This window comes from Podarcis filfolensis (assembly GCF_964270895.1).
Source record: "Podarcis filfolensis genome assembly, chromosome: 13".
NCBI lineage: Eukaryota > Metazoa > Chordata > Lepidosauria > Squamata > Lacertidae > Podarcis > Podarcis filfolensis.
In genome coordinates this window covers 40,383,999-40,402,070 of record NC_139615.1, presented here as the reverse complement: position 1 = coordinate 40,402,070, position 18,072 = coordinate 40,383,999, and the positions used below count along the sequence as shown (strand labels likewise).

General features: G+C 47.8%; 1 protein-coding gene across 1 annotated transcript in view; it reads left to right on the top strand.

Annotated features, from left to right (window-relative positions):
- The window catches only part of LOC310747720 (leucine-rich repeat-containing protein 37A-like), a 46,657-nt gene that overhangs the window by 1,167 nt on the left and 27,418 nt on the right, over positions 1-18,072 (top strand). Inside the window, exons 2-9 of the mRNA XM_083582632.1 lie at positions 3,048-3,119; positions 5,039-5,110; positions 8,076-8,147; positions 9,193-9,273; positions 10,861-10,932; positions 13,156-13,230; positions 13,436-13,554; positions 15,279-16,795. Of these exons, the coding sequence (XP_083438758.1) occupies positions 3,048-3,119; positions 5,039-5,110; positions 8,076-8,147; positions 9,193-9,273; positions 10,861-10,932; positions 13,156-13,230; positions 13,436-13,554; positions 15,279-16,795 (2,080 nt within the window). The remainder of the gene's footprint in view (positions 1-3,047; positions 3,120-5,038; positions 5,111-8,075; positions 8,148-9,192; positions 9,274-10,860; positions 10,933-13,155; positions 13,231-13,435; positions 13,555-15,278; positions 16,796-18,072) is intronic.

Below are 18,072 nucleotides of genomic sequence, written 5' to 3'. Positions count from 1 at the left end.
GTATAGGTATGACCTTTGGGAATCTCCATCCAGGTAAACAAAGGCAAATGACCAAAGGGGGCAGGCTGTCTGGGTTGGTTCACTGCAGGGCAGCTCAGAGACGAGCAGTAAAGTTGATTCTTTATTCAAGGAAACGGAATACAAACCTATGGGCATGGCTGGCCCCATTAAAGCAGTTGCCAGAACTGATAATCTGTTTCTCCCACATCCCCTTACATCGCCTCCTCAGCTGTTTTCCCTGCAGTCTTTAACTCTTACTGGAGAGGGACTCCTTGTGCTCTTTGTTCTGCTGCTACATGCAAGGCCCTCCATGCCCTCGGAGACAAGGGAGGAGGGGAACTGAATACAGAAGGATCAGCAGGCTCCTGTGTAGCTGCTGCAGCCTCTGTCCCCTCAGCTGCCTGTCTTGCGTCTGCAGTGCCTTCTGCCTCTGGTTCCTCTCTCTCACTCAAGCCTGTTGCTTGTTCAGCATCCAACCATTTTGCCTTGCCCTTTTCATCCTCTGACTTGTCTTGAATGTCCCACCACCACTCCCCTGGCTCTGATCCTTCCTCCTCTGAGTCCTTCCCTAGGGGGCTCAAGGAAAAGAAGCTACATCAGCAAAGATGGGGTTTATCACACCACACCTTCCTCCTGCAGGGCTCATTCAATTGCACATGCTGCCTAAGCAGGTGTCTAGGCCTAGGCCCTAGGGCATCCCTGTTTGGACTCCACATGCCATGACAAGCAGTGTTCAAGACTGGGTTTCTCATGGTGGTTTTGGTAGAGCTGGCTTTCTACACAAAATGAGCGCATGCTCCAGAAACATCTAAGTGTCTCCACCCTGCTTAAGGTGGTAGGAAACTACAGCCCGTCCTCCTCTCTATAATTTCGGGAGTTCAGCACCACTGTGTTAATTGGCATGAAGAAGCACACCCAATACTTGCTCCTCTGCTTTTGAACTGGGGTGGGAATGTGACAGTGTAGCTCTCTGCCTCTCCTGCAGCTGCTAACGGTACAGAAGTGCAGGGAAAAATGTGTCATGCCTCTCTCTTTCGGTTATTTGCAGTAGATTGGCAGGGATTATTCTCGGTTGTTTTAGGAATTGCGACTGCAAAATGACACCCACCCATAGTTAGCCTGCTATTTCAAAAATGTGGAAATATGGACACAAAAGTTGTTGAGTGTTTTTCTTTGGCAAAGTGGGATTTTCTTTGGCAAAGGGGGATTGGGGGGGCAACTCCCATCTCTTGTGGGGGCGCAATTAGTGCCAGCACCGTCCGTTAAGAGTTTGGGTGTAATCTTTGACACCTCCCTTTCCATGGAGGCGCAGATTGCAGCTATAACAAAGGCGGCATTTTTTCATCTCCGCCAAGCTAAGCAGTTGGCTCCTTACCTCTCTCGCCCTGACCTAGCCACTGTGATCCACGCGACGGTCACCTCCAGACTGGATTATTGTAATCGCTCTACGTGGGGCTGCCCTTGAGACTGACCCAGAAACTCCAGCGGGTGCAGAATGCCGCGGCGAGACTCCTTATGGGGTCCTCGCTGTGAGAGCACATTCATCCGGTGCTATACCAGCTGCACTGGCTCCCGGTGGAGTACAGGATCAGGTTTAAGGTGCTGGTTTTAACCTTTAAAGCCCTATACGGCCTAGGACCCTCGTACCTACAGGACCGCCTCTCCTGGTATGTCCCACAGAGGAACTTACGGTCTTCAAACAAAGACATCTTGGAGGTCCCAGGCCACAGAGAGGTTAGGCTGGCCTCAACCAGAGCCAGGGCTTTTTCGGCGCTCTGCCACAAAAGACTAGGGCCCTGCAGGACTTGACATCTTTCCGCAGGGCCTGCAAGACAGAGCTGTTCCACCAGGCCTTTGGTCAGGGCACAGCCTGACTCCCTCCTTTGGCAATCTTCACAGAACTCTAGCCCAAGGGTTGCCATCAATTTGATTTGAATTAATTTTATAATGAAATGATTTTAGAATGTTGTATTATTTTATTGTTGTTAGCTGCCCTGAGCCCGGCTTCAGCTGGGGAGGGCGGGATATAAGTAAAAAATTATTATTATTATTATTATTATTATTATTAAGTTGAGCTTTTGAGCTATTCTTCATGAAGTTCGTCAAGACATGGGCTGCCATACATCTGGATTTTCCTGGACAGTAGCAATTTCTACCTGGATGCTGTTTATGAGGGCTGTATATGGACCATGTCCAGGAAATTCTGGACTTATGGCAACCCTAGGTAGCTAGGCATGGATTTGGGTATGGAAGGACTGTGAGCTTCGGATCTGGGTACTCTAAAAACACCCCCAACTAAAGCAGCTGCTGAGAGGCACCATGTGCTTTTGAGTCTAGCTGAATGTCCTTTGCACCGAACTCTGAAGTTTGCCTTCCCCTGCCATTCATGGAGGAGAAAGGTGACCCTAAGGAAAATATTCAGCAGGACTGGGGAACCTTAAGGTCCAGCGGGCAAACTGGGGCTCCTCCTGGGCCACACCTCTCCCTGGGCCTGCTCTGCACCCCTTCTCCCCCTTGAGTACTTCTGCCTGGCTAGAGTGTGTACATGAACCACCATAATGCCTGAACGAAATTGGAGAGGTGTGTAGAAATCTCTGGCTTGTGTTGGCTGGAATGTAGCCTATAGTGAGAATTCATTCTTCTACTCAATTTGCCTCGGATCCAGCTCTGGCCCCCGGAAGGTCTTACTCAGGGGAATGTGGCCCTGGGTCTGAAAAATGAACCTCTGCTATGCACATTTTAACAGAAGAGTCAGGATTTATTGCACCAGCTCTTCCTAAGACCTTCTTTCCTAGAAGTCATCAACATAGAGGAGAAATTCTCCTGGGCAGGGGTGGAGTTCATCTCCTCTCGGTCATTGCCCCCATAAATGTGAGACTTCCAGGTTCAGGAAACAGTGTTCTATGGAGGCTTGGAACACTGTACGTCTGGAAATTTGACTTTCAGGATGCCAGATAAACATGACACACAAGAGATGCAGAGTTCATTTTCCCACACCAGGAGTATCCGTTTAATTTTCGTTCCCCCATGTTTGTTATTTTCCCCAGAGACTTCACTGATAATGCGATTTCTTCCATTGGGAAACAGGTGTGGAGGGCCTATCCCTGGGCTGAGTACTTGTGAGTATTATTTAGAGTCGTCAGTGAGTACCTATCCTGGCTTTGGTTTTGGCCAGTTTCAGTCATGGTGGTTTTTGGTTTTAAGTTATTGGCAGCTGACCAACGACTAAGGCCACATTCAAACTATGCATTGAAAGACGGCACTATGATCTCACTTTAAAACAGTCATGGCTTCCCCCAAACAATTCTGGGAGCTGTCGTTTGCTAGAGGTGCTGATCAGGGCCAGTCCAAGACATTTTGGCACCTGAGGCGAACCATAAAATGGTACCCCGCTTCCAGCCAGGGAAGAAGGGGTGAGTGAAAATCTACATCAGGAACGGGAGTGGGGGAATAAAGATCTACTTTGGGGTCTGCTGCCCCCGTGGATCCTGCTGCCTGAGGCAATCACCTCACCTCGCCTCATGGGTGGGCCGGCCCTGGTGATGAGAATTGTTAGGAGAGTCCTATTCCCCTCACCAAGCTGTTCTCCCTGTGGAGAAGGATTGATATACAGTGGTACTTCGGGTTAAGTACAGTGGTACCTCGGGTTAAGTATTTAATTCGTTCCGGAGGTCCGTTCTTAACCTGAAACTGTTCTTAACCTGAAGCACCACTTTAGCTAATGGGGCCTCCTGCTGCCGCCGCGCTGCTGCAGCATGATTTCTGTTCTCATCCTGAAGCAAAGTTCTTAACCTGAAGCACTATTTCTGGGTTAGCGGAGTCTGTAACCTGAAGCGTATGTAATCTGAGGTACCACTGTACTTAATTCGTTCCAGAGGTCCGTTCTTAACCTGAAACTGTTCTTAACTTGAAGCACCACTTTAGCTAATGGGGCCTCCGCCGGAGCACGATTTCTGTTCTCATCCTGAAGCAAAGTTCTTAACCTGAAGCACAATTTCTGGGTTAGTGGAATCTGTAACCTGAAGCGTATGTAACCTGAAGTGTATGTAACCTGAGGTACCATTGTACTACCCTGGGAATTACAGTTCTGTGAGGGGAATAGGGATCTCCTAACAACCCGCAGCACCCTTAACAAACTATAGCTCCCAGAATACTTTGGGGGAAGCCATGATTGTGGGATCATGGTCCTTTAAATGTATGGTGTGAATGTGGCGTGAGCTAGATAAAGGCAAAAGAGCTTGATCTAGCTAGATGAAGTTCAGTTATGCTGCAAATCAATTTGATAGCTTAAGGTTGTTGGGACAGGGCCCCTGCATGTTCGTGGAAGTTTTGTGAGTTAATAAATATACATTTTCTAAACCATAGCTGTCAACATTTCCTTTTTTTTAAGGGAAATTCCCTTATTCCGAATAGGATTCCTCGCAAGAAAAGGGCAAAGTTGACAGCTATGGTCTAAACCCGAGGTAGTAGAAGGCTCCCAGTTAAGAAAATTGCTTCCTTTGCCAGAATATTGTACTCAGAAATCCCCAAACATGACAAATAGATTGAAACAACTTTTGAAAGCTGGGGCAACACAGAGCATCTTAATCCAGGCGGAGTGAGTAAGGGGCTAGGAATGGGGAACAAATTCAGTTCAGTTGTCATTTAAAGGCAAAACTACCTAATATGTACTTTCTGAAACAATAAGTAAGTGAACTAAAGCACATCCCAGCCTCCTGAATTCACGCTTTCCCAAATTTTGCAAATGGTCATATTAGGACTGAGGAAATCTAGCTCCAGTCCAACGATGGAGATCCACCTCTGTAAGCAGCTTCCAGGAAAGCAGATTTGCATCTCCATTATGAAAGTGATTCGGGCCATTTTTTTGACGTGTAGGAGGTGGATGCGAGTCTCCACCTGGAGCCAGTTGCTGTGCATGGCAAGTTGCTCATGGCTGCAGCTGGGCCTGAGTTCTGCAAGTGCAGAAGGACTGTGCTTTAGTTATGCCCGTTCTGTTAAGGCAGACAACGTGGCTGTGACCTTGTCTCCACCTCTCCAGGGTCCTCAAGAGCAACAGCCTGAGCAGACTTCAGAATACCTCTCTGGATGGCTTGCTTTCCCTTACTCACCTGTAAGTTTCTGCGTCTGGTTGCAGTAATTTATTGGCTTTATAGTTTCCGCATGACACCTTTCTTATGGAAGTAATATAATGTTCCATCTCCATGACATTCAAAGCTTCATCAGTGGTGACAGGTAACATTTTGACTTGGTAGGGCTGTGATGGTTAACCTTGCTGTTTTCATCAATGTCTGAATTCCATACAAGATTTATTCCATACCTCTTATTCAGAAGCTAAGTCATACCGCACAGCAGAAGTTTTTGAATTCGTGTATTTTTTATGCCAACGTGTGAATTTCCAAAAAGCTAATCAAACACACAAAAACTTTCAAAAGTTGAGGAACACTTTCTGCTGGTGTCAGATTTCAACATCGAAATAAGAATTTCAAAAATTGAATATACAAATGACAAAGAGATCTTTCCCACGTGTCTCTGGACAGGAAAACCATAGATTTGGAAGGGACCTCAAGAATCATCTAGTGTTGGGTTGCCATATTTCAAAAAGTGAAAATCCAGACAAAAAAATTGTTGACCTTTTTTTTTTTTTTTGCCCAAAGTTGTTTCAAAATCTCAAAAAAAGGCATATTCAGGCTATTTCCAGGAAATTACTGACGTATGGCAACCCTAATTTCTAGTCTAACTCCTGTAAGTGCAGAAATCCTGCCCACAGCCAGGGGTGGGTGGCCCAAAACACCAACTTTCTGGTTAACATCCATACACGCAGACCCACTGATGTATTTCAAACAAGCCATAACTAACATTAACCACAATTTATCTAGGTCTAGGGACGCGGGTGGCGCTGTGGGTGAAACCTCAGCGCCTAGGACTTGCCGATCGCAAGGTCAGCGGTTCGAATCCCTGCAGCGGGGTGCGCTCCCGTCGTTCGGTCCCAGTGCCTGCCAACCTAGCAGTTCGAAAGCACCCCTGGGTGCAAGTAGATAAATAGGGACCGCTTACCAGCGGGAAGGTAAACGGCGTTCCGTGTGCTGCGCTGGCTCACCAGATGCAGCTTGTCACGCTGGCCACGTGACCTGGAAGTGTCTGCGGACAGCGCTGGCTCCCGGCCTCTAGAGTGAGATGAGCGCACAACCCTAGAGTCTGGCAAGACTGGCCCGAACGGGCAGGGGTACCTTTACCTTTACTTATCTAGGTCTAGGCAAAATAATCATCATCATCAAACCATTTTTTGGCATCACATACAAACATCCATAGCAAATCAATACAGAATTCTCGCTTTCTAGGCAAAATGGCAAGCTGCAGTTAATCAAAAACAGAAACAAAAGATTCCAAATTCTTTAATAATAATAATAATAATAATAATAATAATAATAATTTATTATTTATACCCCGCCCATCTGGCTGGGCCTCCCCAGCCACTCTGGGCGGCTTCCATAAAAACCAAAAATACAATAAAATATCACACATTAAAAACTTCCCTGAACAGGGCTGCCTTAAGATGTCTTCTGAATGTCAGGTAGTTGTTTATCGCTTTGACATCTGCTGGAAGGGCGTTCCACAGGGCGGGCGCCACTACCGAGAAGGCCCTCTGCCTGGTTCCCTGTAGCTTTGCTTCTCGCAATGAGGGAACCGCCAGAAGGCCCTCGGCGCTGGACCTCAGCGTCCGGGCAGAATGATGGGGGTGGAGACGCTCCTTCAGGTATACTGGACCGAGGCCGTTTAGGGCTTTAAAGGTCAGCACCAACACTTTGAATTGTGCTCGGAAACGTACTGGGAGCCAATGTAGATCTTTCAAGACCGGTGTTATATGGTCTCGGCGGCCGCCCCCAGTCACCAGTCTAGCTGCCGCATTCTGGATTAGTTGTAGTTTCCGAGTCACCTTCAAAGGTAGCCCCACGTAGAGCGCATTGCAGTAGTCCAAGCGGGAGATAACCAGAGCATGCACCACTCTGGTGAGACAGTCCGCAGGCAGATAGGGTCTCAGCCTTTGCTGAAGGCTTTGCTGAAGGAGCAGAGGGGAGGGTATGAGTCTAAGATTCACCTAGGCTTACTCACAAATGGCAGCCAAACAGCAGGCTTGCAATGGAATTTAGTACATTCCGTTTTTTAGCCATGCTTTGAGCCAACCAAAGCAGATGAATCTGTTGAATTTTGAATTCTTGCGAAATTTAATTTGCAGTGCTAGAAATTTCAAAATCTGAAATGTCCTATCAGAGATCAGAAATACATCCAGTTTTCAGATTTGTGGAGAAAGATAAAAAGAAGAGGATCCGAATGACAAAATCAGGTTGGCATGTGGAAAAGTAAATAGCCTACATTGCTTTGCCACATCTATCTCCCAACTGGTAAGAGATCTGTCTAGGCAAGCATCTTGACACATAGGTGGCCAGACACATATCTCCAGAAAGCTAATATGCAGAGCCTGAAGGTGACAGTCTTCTCCCAAGGTTTGTCCTTAACATCTGATATTTCAAGGTATACTGCCTCTATGCATGAAGGTTCCATTTAGCTGTCCTGGCTAATACTATTACAGTGATGTCATAAACATGAGTCAAGCTACAAGGATGGATCCATGGAGGAACAACTGTATAAGTACGTTTTGCTCATAGCTGTCAAGTGTCCCTTATTTGGCGGGACAGTCCCTTATCCCAGCGCCATGTCCTGCTGCTGTCCCTTATTGATGAGGCTTCATTTGGCTGCTGGCTGGGCTTTCTGCCTTTGGCTCAGAGGGGCTCAGAAGTTGAACATACCTGTGCCCGGAAAATCCCTTATTTTGGCTGCTGATCCCTTATTTTCGAGGCTGCTGGTCCCTTATTTTCAAATCTGTAAGTTGACAGCTATGGTTTTGCTATATGCCACATTCTGTGCAGATTCCACTCTGGATAGTGCTAAAGGATTGTTGACCTTTATTAAAGCTGACTAAACCAGGCCAAAAAAAATGTCAAAAGCAGAAACCATGGGATGGACATGTCTTTCTTATAGTCTCTAGTTTGATAAGCTCTGTATGCTGTCTTAAACAGGGACTTGTCGTGCAATAAAATCCACTTCATTGAGAAAAACGCCTTTGAACCTGTCCCGTTTCTGCAATTTATGTAAGTTGTTGGGGGCGTAAAAAGGGTCTTTTCTGGGAGCGGGTGAGCAGCAGAAATGGAATAGCTTTCAGCCCCCCAAGTCCTGAATCTGCCAAGCCCCTGCCCTGGAGTAATTTCCCACCCCCAACTATTTCTAAAAGCAACCGGGTGCTGGGGGGTCAAGTCTGCTGGGTGTGGAGAAAGTACATTATCTCTGGAAGACTTGCCCTATGATCCCAGATGGGATGGGGTGACTCGTTCCTGAGGGGGGAAAGTGACCTCTGCACATGTTCAGAGACTTATATGAATCAGACTGGAATTCTGAAGCAGCGGGGCTGAGTCAGGGTTCAGTCCTAGAAGTGATTCTCTGTCCAGTCCTGGTAACAAGTAAAATGCTAACAAGATTCTGAACAGCTTCCAGGCAGACTTAAGTAAAAATACCCCATAGAGATCTGTCCCAAAGTTCATCCAGAAGAGAAACTGGCAATGGAAATTGAAGGGGTCAGTACTGGGGGAAAGGGGGGGTCAGGGGAGCCCATTGGAACAGGGGAGGGAATAAGGAACTACCCTCATGTTCCGTCACAACAACTCAGAGTGAGAATTGATATCCACTACTGGACAAGGATAGTGGAACGCGGGTGGCGCTGTGGGTTAAACCACAGAGCCTAGGACTTGCCGATCAGAAGGCTGGCGGTTGGAATCCCCGCGACGAGGTGAGCTCCTGTTGGTTGGTCCCTGCTCCTGCCAACCTAGCAGTTCGAAAGCACATCAAAGTGCAAGTAGGTAAATAGGTACCGCTCCAGCGGGAAGGTAAACGGTGTTTCCGTGCGCTGCTCTGGTTCACCAGAAGCAGCTTAGTCATGCTGGACACATGACCCGGAAGCTGTACGCCGGCTCCCTTGGCCAATAAAGCGAGATGAGCACCGCAACCCCAGATTCGGCCACGACAGGACCTAATGGTCAGGGGTCCCTTTACATTTACTGGACAGGGACAGGGGAAAAAGAGCTTGTGTTTGTACAAATGCAAAGTCCTATACACCACGATTGCTTTTGTTTCCCTTTGCAGAAATCTCAGCGGCAACGTTATTGGGCGGATCACGCAAGGGGCGTTTGAGGCCTGGCACGGAATGCAGTTTTTGCTCAAGATGTAAGTGAAATCAAAACCTGCAATGGCTTGAGAGCAGCCAGCCTCTAGGGCAGGGGTAGGCAACCTAAGGTCGGATGCGGCCCAATCGCCTTCTCAATCCGGCCCGTGGACGGTCCGGGAATCAGCGTGTTTTTACATGAGTAGAATGTGTCCTTTTATTTAAAATGCATCACTGAGTTATTTGTGGGGTATAGGAATTCGTTCATTTTTTCCCCTTCAAAATATTGTCCGGCCCACCACATGGTCTGAGGGACGGTGGACCGGCCCACGGCTGAGAAAGTTTGCTGACCCCTGCTCTAGGGCCTGAGCTACATTAGTGAGGAAACACTGTTTTGAATGAGTTATCAACATGCAACGCCAGATGGCGCCAGAAGATAAAAGAAATTCTAGACCGTTTTCCACCCTTTTGTTATAACAATTTAATTTCTGGCTTATTTAAAGCATGTTTTTCCTGTGTGCGTAGATCCACCCTCGCACACGACCCAAAACGGTGTGTCAGCAGTTAATGCCTTTAGGGTAATGCTGAAAGTACTCTGCTAGCCTTTGACCTTTCTTCAGCCCTCAACAATAGTTTTGAACTGCAGCCCTCGCCCTGGAAGATGTAGCGTGCAGTTGTAAGGAAGAAAGGGCCTCTGAGCACGTGCAGAGAACTGCTTTATTGTCACGGGGTAACCAGAGCCCTTCAGGGCATATATTCAGGGTCAACAAATGAAAAGTGTTTATATCAGAAGCAAGAGCTTTGAAATTGCCTTAACCCCAGTGTTTTTCTCCTCCTAAAAGTATAAATCACCGATACCAGGGTTGGTGTAGTGCTGGCCCTCCAAGTGTCCCTATTTTCCATGGACAGTCCCAAATTTACAGAAGCCTATTATTATGGAATAGGACACCCCTGTTTTCATCAGAGAAATGTTGGAGGGTATGTTAATTCAGGCGTAGTGAAACTCCGGGTATTGTTGGACTCCCAGATGACGCCTATGCTGGGTGGCTCCCAGGATATATAAAAACAGAATAAAACATTGTCTTCTAAAGGTTGTATAGTTGCTTATCTCCTTAGCTCGAGGGTCGCATAACTCCATACCCTCCAATATTTCTCTGATGAAAATAGGGATGACTTACCATACCTTCCAACACATCTCCAATGAAAATAGAGACATCCTAAACAAAACCATGCCATTCCGGGATCAAATCAGAAACTGGGATGGCTTCTGTAAATCTAGGGACACTTGGAAGGTCTGAAGTTTTTAATGTTTGACTTTTTGCTATGTTTTTATATGTGCTTGTAAGCCATGCAGAGTGACTGGGGAAACCCAGGCAGATGGGTGGGGTATAAATAATAAAACAACAATAACAACAATAATGGATGATGATGAATGGCTTCCATATTTCCACACAGAGTCGAGCCCCATAATCTCTCTTTAAAACTTTAGAATTTCACAGTATCTCTAATGACTGATTATTGCTCTGTGTAGTTCATCTGTTTGAGGCAGCAAACTGCCTTGGTCTGGCCAGGTATTTTTAAGCGGCTGGTTTTCTTTGCTTTTTAAGCTGGTTACAACAACCAGTTCCCTTTCCCCGGTTTTTCTGCAGGGTTCTCAACCATAATCCGCTAACGGTCATTGAAGATGCCCGTTTTTACAAACTGCCCTCGCTGAAGTTCCTGTAAGTACCTGAAATACATTTGCTTGCGTCTTCGCTTGGGATTTTTCTACTACAGGTGCTACTATTTGGGCTTGCTTGGGTCGCGAGGAGCTTCATCCATCTTCCTCCTGTTATTTTTGTCACAGCGGGTGGTGCTGTGGGTTAAACCACAGAGCCTAGGATATGCCAATCAGAAGGTCGGCGGTTCGAATCCCCACGACAGGGTGAGCTCCCATTGCTCGGTCCCTGCTCCTGCCAACCTAGCAGTTCGAAATCACTTCAAAGTACAAGTAGATAAATAGGTACCACTCTGGTGGGAAGGTAAACGGTGTTTCTGTGCGCTGCTCTGGTTGGCCAGAAGTGGCTTAGTCATGCTGGCCACATGACCCGGAAGCTGTACACCAGCTCCCTCGGCCAATAAAGCGAGATGAGCACCACAACCCCAGAGTTGGCCATGACTGGACCTAATGGTCAGGGGTCCCTTTACCTTTATAAATCTGAAGAGCCAATGTGGTATAGTGGTTAGACTGGACTAGGGCAAGGTAGCCCAAAGTTCAAGTCTGGACTCTGCCATGAAGCACACTTAATGACTATTGGTTGGTTGGTTGCTATATTTTCTCAAATCCTCTGCCTCGCAGGACTGTTGGGAATACTAATTTGGTCAGAGGTTGGAGAGGGAGGCATGTACGCTTCCTTGAATAACTTTGAGGAAAGGCTGGATGGCAATGTAACAAATAAAGAGAAATGAAATTTAAAAATACATCTAAATTAACCGCTTGATAGTGCCTCTGAGTAACTCTCATAGTTAAAGGCTTTCCCCTGTAGCCCAGTTTTCCTGCCCGGCCTCAGCTGCAAAATGTGTGAAGTAATATATAAAAAGGAGAGTGGTTGTCTCTGAGCACGCACAGATTGCAGCGTTTAATTTTGACTGGAAACTAGGTTTTTTTGTTCCTGGAACACATAAGTGAATGATAAGGGCCTTCTTGGTAGTGATACCCGCCCTGTGGAGTGCTCTCCTGTCAAATGTCAAAGAGATAAATAATTATATGACTTTCTGTAGACGTCTGAGGGCAGCCCTGTGTTGGGAAACTTTTCATGTGTGATGTTCTGTTGGGCTTTTGCATATTCTGTTGGAAGTCCAGAATGGCTGGGGCAACCCAGTCAGATGGGCGGGGAGAAGAAGAAGAAGAAGAAGAAGAAGAAGAAGAAGAAGAAGAAGAAGAAGAAGAAGAAAGAAGAAGTAAACTGCCTTTGCTCATATGTTTAGGTTGCTTTTGTGAATCACTGAGGAACCTGGATGAGCCCAATGTAATACAGGGAATGGAAAGAAATTTGGTTCGGTTCCCATTTTAATGCACCAAAACACAGCTGTGCAGTTCTCCAACTAAAAAAAAAAAAAAAAAAGAAAGTATCCATGTTAAAGGAAAGTCTGCATAAAAATTCTTATGTTAGTGAAAACAACATACAACGTTAGGAAAAAATGCTTTCAAAAATGTGTCTGTAAGGAGAAACACACACTAAAACGGTAACAAATTTTGGTGAGTAAGGGCCGTTCTTTTTAATGCAAAATATGCAGAACTGTGGCAAACTGAAGATTTAAAAAATGAGAAACAGAGAGAAAGACACAAATTGGTAGATTTTTACATCCCTAATTGATGCCAGGAATCCAGATTCCCAGTCGAAAGCATGACTTCTAGGCCAGGCTGAGTTGAGGGCTCAAGCTTGCTTCAAAGCCACCAACTTTATCAGAAAGTTTTCCTCTCCACACCCAGATGCATAGGGGCAGACGGTTCTTAGTCAGTGGCAAAATAAATGAACTCTGCATGTGTTTTGAGGCACTCTTGTCTTTAGTGTCCGATAGGTGGCAAGGACTGAGCCTCAGGCTCTCTCTTTTCCCATTCTGCATGATGTGGAGCTGTGTATAATTCAGAAGCAGCAAACCTTTTTCCCCGTAGAAGCTGCCCCGGTGGAAACGATGGCCTAGTGACGCTTTGCATTGTTACTTCTCACAATTGCATCCCATCCTTTCTCTGAGGAACTCAGGGGTAGCAGGCACAGGGTTAATGCCATTTCATCCTCTCAACAACCTTGTAGGGTAGGCCAGTCTAGTCTAAGACATAATTGACCACACTGAGGTCACCCAGTGAGTTTCATTAAACCCACTACGCAAGGCACTCCATCTTTTATATCTCTTGGTATGCCTTGGCGTTTCACACAGCAAAGACTCTTGCGTCCTTTTTCCAGGGACCTTGGTGCCACTGATGTGACTCCAGAGATATTGGAGGCCCTTCTCAGAACTTGCCTGCAACTGAAAACTCTGTAAGTATCATGTGTGACCCTTTTCTTTTGCTGGGGTCCAAGAGTGAGAAGTAAGAACTGAAAATGGCAGCTAATCTTATCTTACCTACCTTTTTCCTTTCTGCTCCTCCTGTTGTCACTCAAGTATCCGGGCTGTTTGTGCTCAGATTGCTGGTAAATTGCAATGAGAAGAGGCTAAAGATGTTTGTCGTTTTTCCATCTGCAGCATCTTGCCCAAAAAGATGGCCTGTTGCCTCTGCCATATTCAGGACGACATTGAGCTTTTGTGTGAGTCGGTCAAGTTGGATTGTGCCCACACGTGTACCGCTAATGTCACTTTGTGTGGTAGGTTTTTTAAAAAATTTAAATGTTTGTTTCTGTCTGTCTAGTTTCACTCAAAGGCTGGGTAGACACTATACCTCCATTTTCGAATGTAATCCATTCCGGAAGACCGTTCGACTTCCAAAACGTTCGGAAACCGAAGCATGCATTTCCGGAAGCATTTACATCCAGAAAACTCAATACGGAAGCCATGTGGCACATTCAGCTTCCGAAAAGCATTTGGAAACCAAAGCAGTTACTTCTGGGGTTTTGGCGTTTGGAAGCCAAAACGTTTGACTTCCGAGACGTTCGAAAACCGAGGTACCACTGTACCTTTAAAGCAAATGTGAAGCACAATCGTTCCCTCAAAGGATTCTGGGCCTTGTGGTTTGTTAAGGGTTTCTGGGAACTGTAACTCTGTGAGGGGCAAACCACACTACCCAGAATTCTTCGAGGGGAAGAATGTGCTTTAATGGTATCGTGCGCAACCCAGCCTAAGGGGGGGGGGAATGTTGGGAAATGGAACACATTAACAAATGACGCCAGAAATGCCAGTGTTCAAAATGGCACCAAAATCTAAACAAATCCACAAAGTGCAATCTTTTTGCCCCCAGAATCCTGCATTTAGGCTCTTCCTCCACATTTCTAATTGGCCGTGGTTGACCTTCTAAGAGGAAACTTACTGTATTTTTCGCCCTATAGGACACACTTTTTCCCCTCCAAAAATGAAGGGGAAATGTGTGTGTGTGTGTGTCCTATGGGGCGAGTGCAGGCTTTCGCTGAAGCCTGGAGAGCGAGAGGGTTCGGTGCGCACCGACCCCTCTTGCTCTCCAGGCTTCAGGAAGCTCTGCGCAACCCTCGGGAGACCGAGGGCTGCGCAGAGCTGCCTGCAGTCCCGGGCTTCGCACAGCTCTGCGCAACGCTAGGGAGCCTGGCGCGAAGTCGCGCCGGTCTCCCGAGGGTTGTGCAGAGCTGCCTGCATTCTGAAGCCTGGGGCGCGCTGAAGAGCACGCCCGGGCTTCGCGCAGCTCTCCGCAAGCCTGTGGAGACCGGCGCGACTTCCCGCCGGGCTCCCTAGGCTTGCGGATAGCAGGCTGTTCTCGGGGCTGGGGTCGGGGGAAGCTCGGGCTTCCCCCGCACCAGCCCCGCGCCTGGGGGGGAAATAATTTTTTTTCTTTATTTCCCCCCCAAAAAAACTAGGTGCGTCCTATGGGGCGGTGCGTCCTATTGGGCGAAAAATACGGTAACTGAAATAAACGGTTTATTTAAAAGCTTACAGGTTCAGAGTAATACAGAACCTGTAAGAAACTAACACAAAGGGTGGTCAGATAAAACACAGGCATGCAAGTGGTGCTAGATTTCCAGTAGCATTGCCCCAAAACAACAGGGCTGAGGGGAAAAACACACACACACATTTGCCCCATTGAATTCAGTGGGGCTTACTCCCAGGTAGAAGGGTATAGGGTTGCAACAGGGGCCATATTCAGCCCAAACTGGACAGAATGGTCACATTCACACCATACATTTATAACATATGGCTCCCCCCCGCAAGAATCCTGGGAACTGTAGCTCACCCTTTTACAGAACTATGATTCCCAGGAACCCTGAACAATTCGAAGTTCTCAGGATTCCTTGAAGGGAAGCCGTGTGATTTCAATGTATTTGTCCCATTTCCAAGTTCCCTTCCCGAAGCTCAGTGCCCATAGACACCTCTGCTGTTCTTTCCTTGTTCTTCTTTCTCCGAGCAGAGAAAGAGGAGGCGATGAGCAAGATGCAAGAAGATGTCATAAAGGTGCTGGAAACCAGGAAGCTGAACGACAGCGGCAGCACCCTGAACATTATGCCGGAGAGGTCTTTCCGCGCCAACCTGACTCTGACCCTCTCGGCCACCGAGGGCAAATCTCACTTGGACCTTCATTTCCACCGACTCCCCACCAGCCTTTTCAAATCCGTCAAGGGCTTCAAAAAGCTGAAAAGCGAGGACCTCCTGGATGTGAAGTGGACCGACCAAAGCGAGCTGAAGAAGTTGTACCTGCTGGCCAACTTGCTGCAGGTGGCGCTCAAAGAAAAAATCGCAGAAGACGAAAGGGAGAGTCAAGGCGGGCCACTGCCGGCTCAGAAGGAGGAGCCTCCGAAAACACAGCCTGCTACAGGGGCTGCCCAAGGGAAGGGAAGACACCTGAGAAGGGTGAGAAGAGAAACTTGGCATGGCAGCACCCCAAGATGGGTGGAGTCGTTTCTCAGGGCTGGCAGAGAGAGGCGAGAATTTGCAGAGTCCGCTAAGCAGCATGCGGGGCAGCGAAGCAGCACAGATTCCCCAGCTAGGCCTCGGAACTGGAGGAAGCTAGCCGGGGGTCTAGAGCCTCTAAGTATGGCTCGACTCCGCCGAGCAGTGCTTGGTTCCTCTTGGAAACGCTCCGCCGGACAGTACCCGACCCAGTCCCCTCCCTTGACTGCCTCCATCATGGTGGACGAGAATCCCGAAGACATGACAGGCAAGGTAGTGATTATCTTAAAGCACCCCAACAAAACCAGCAGCGCAGAGCAGGGAGAGCAAACACCTTCTGTGAAGGAGGAGGTGCAAGTAGAACCTAACCCGGTTTCACCTGTCGAGGTTCAGCCGGCCGCTGAGGCTCAGCCGGCCGCCGAGGCTCAGCCGGCCGCCGAGGTTCAGCCGGCCGCCGAGGCTCAGCCTGCCGTCGCATCTCCACGTGAAGAGAGCACAGACAAGTCGGAGGAAATTTTGCGGGAGCGCCTGGAGTCTGAGATATTGAAGAAGGAGGAGCTGCTCAGCCAGCTGATGAAAGAAGATAAATCCAAGCCCCCGCCCGACGACTCGGAAACCTTGAACGAGATCTCCCCTGACATCACCTTGTCGCAAGAGACGCACTGGGAGCACCACGAGCAGAGGACCACGTATTCCCCGCGCCTTCAGCTCCTGCCAGCTCCAGACGACTATTTGCTTCAGGGCGACCTCTTTGAAGCAGAGCTGAACAAGCGTTTGGAGCCTCTCATCCCCAACGCACCGGTGAGGAACCTCATCTCCCACGTGATCCGCATCTTGAAGATGGACTGCACAGAACCCGCCATCCAGCTGGCTTGTGCTAAGCTCATCTCCAGGACAGGCCTCCTCATGAAGCTCTTCAGCGAGAGAGAAAACATAAAGGAGACCACCTCCCTGTGGAAGTCGTACCTTTGGTCTGCCAAGAATACAGCCAACAAGACCACGTTGAGCCCAAGGAAAATGGGGAAACCTTCCGACGAGGTAAGGCAGCTTCCGCCAACCTGGTGCTTTTCAGATGGCGTTGAGTTACAAATTCCATCGTCCCTGATCATTGGCTATGCTGGTTGGGACTGATGGAAGTTGTGATCTGAAGACTACAGTCCAAAGTTGCAGAAGAGTGTGGGAATGTTGTGGATAGTAGAAGAGGACATATTGATTAAATATTATCCTTCCTAACTCACGCTAGTGAGTCATATATATACAGTGGTACCTCGGGTTAAATACTTAATTTGTTCCGGAGGTCCATACTTAACCTGAAACTGTTCTTAACCTGAAGCACCACTTTAGCTAATGGGGCCTCCCACTGCTGCCGCGTCGCCGGAGCACGATTTCTGTTCTCATCCTGAAGCAAAGTTCTTAACCTGGAGCACTATTTCTGGGTTAGTGCAGTCTGTAACCTGAAGCGTATGTAACCTGAAGCATATGTAACCCGAGGTACCACTATATAGCAGAGCTCATTCCCCGTTTTACACAGCAAGAAGCTAGTTGCAGATTCGTTTGAATCTCTTTAGTCAAGCAGTCCAATCTGGCATGCCCAGATTGGAGTATATTCCAGGGAAGACCCCTTTGATTCCCTCCTAAAAGAATAAAGAGTCTTCCTTATAAGTAATGAAAAGTTTACTCACATTCAGTTCACAGTATGATCCCTGAAGGTAGGCTTGTAGTGACAGACACAGTGTGGCTTACATCCTTGTAACGATGGGCCCATGTGCTGCTGGCAGAGAACCAGCAGACAGCATCAGGAGCAGTGGCCAAAGTGGAAGAGAGCATCAAAAGAGAGATGGCTGTGTGACCAGCTCCTTTTATGGGGTCTCCCAGGGTCATGCCCACCTACCTGGTCACACGCAGGGGGAGGATGCTCCAGACCAGGTGTGGCTGGAGTAACACCCCCCTGCGTGTCCACTCTGGGCAAACAGGAAGTATTGTACTTGACTGCTTATGTTACATCCCACAAAGACAGAGATAAGGGGCAAGTGTAGGCAAGCCTACCAGTGGTCTCCCAGAAGGTTGGCCAACGCCCAGCTTAGTTGGGTGTGCTCCTACAGTCTGTTTACTCCAGGGACTGATTTGGCGTAGGTTTCTAGGAAGATTCGTTCTTACGCTTTAAACGCACTTCATAAGGGAGAAAGGAGAGTCAAAAAATTATTGATGTAGGCAGGTGATGCAGAGGTCCTTTGGCTGCCTCTGAGAAGGCCCATAGCTTTGTGGTGAACCACATGGTTAGTGTTAAGTTGTGGGTGAACATATCAGGCGACACA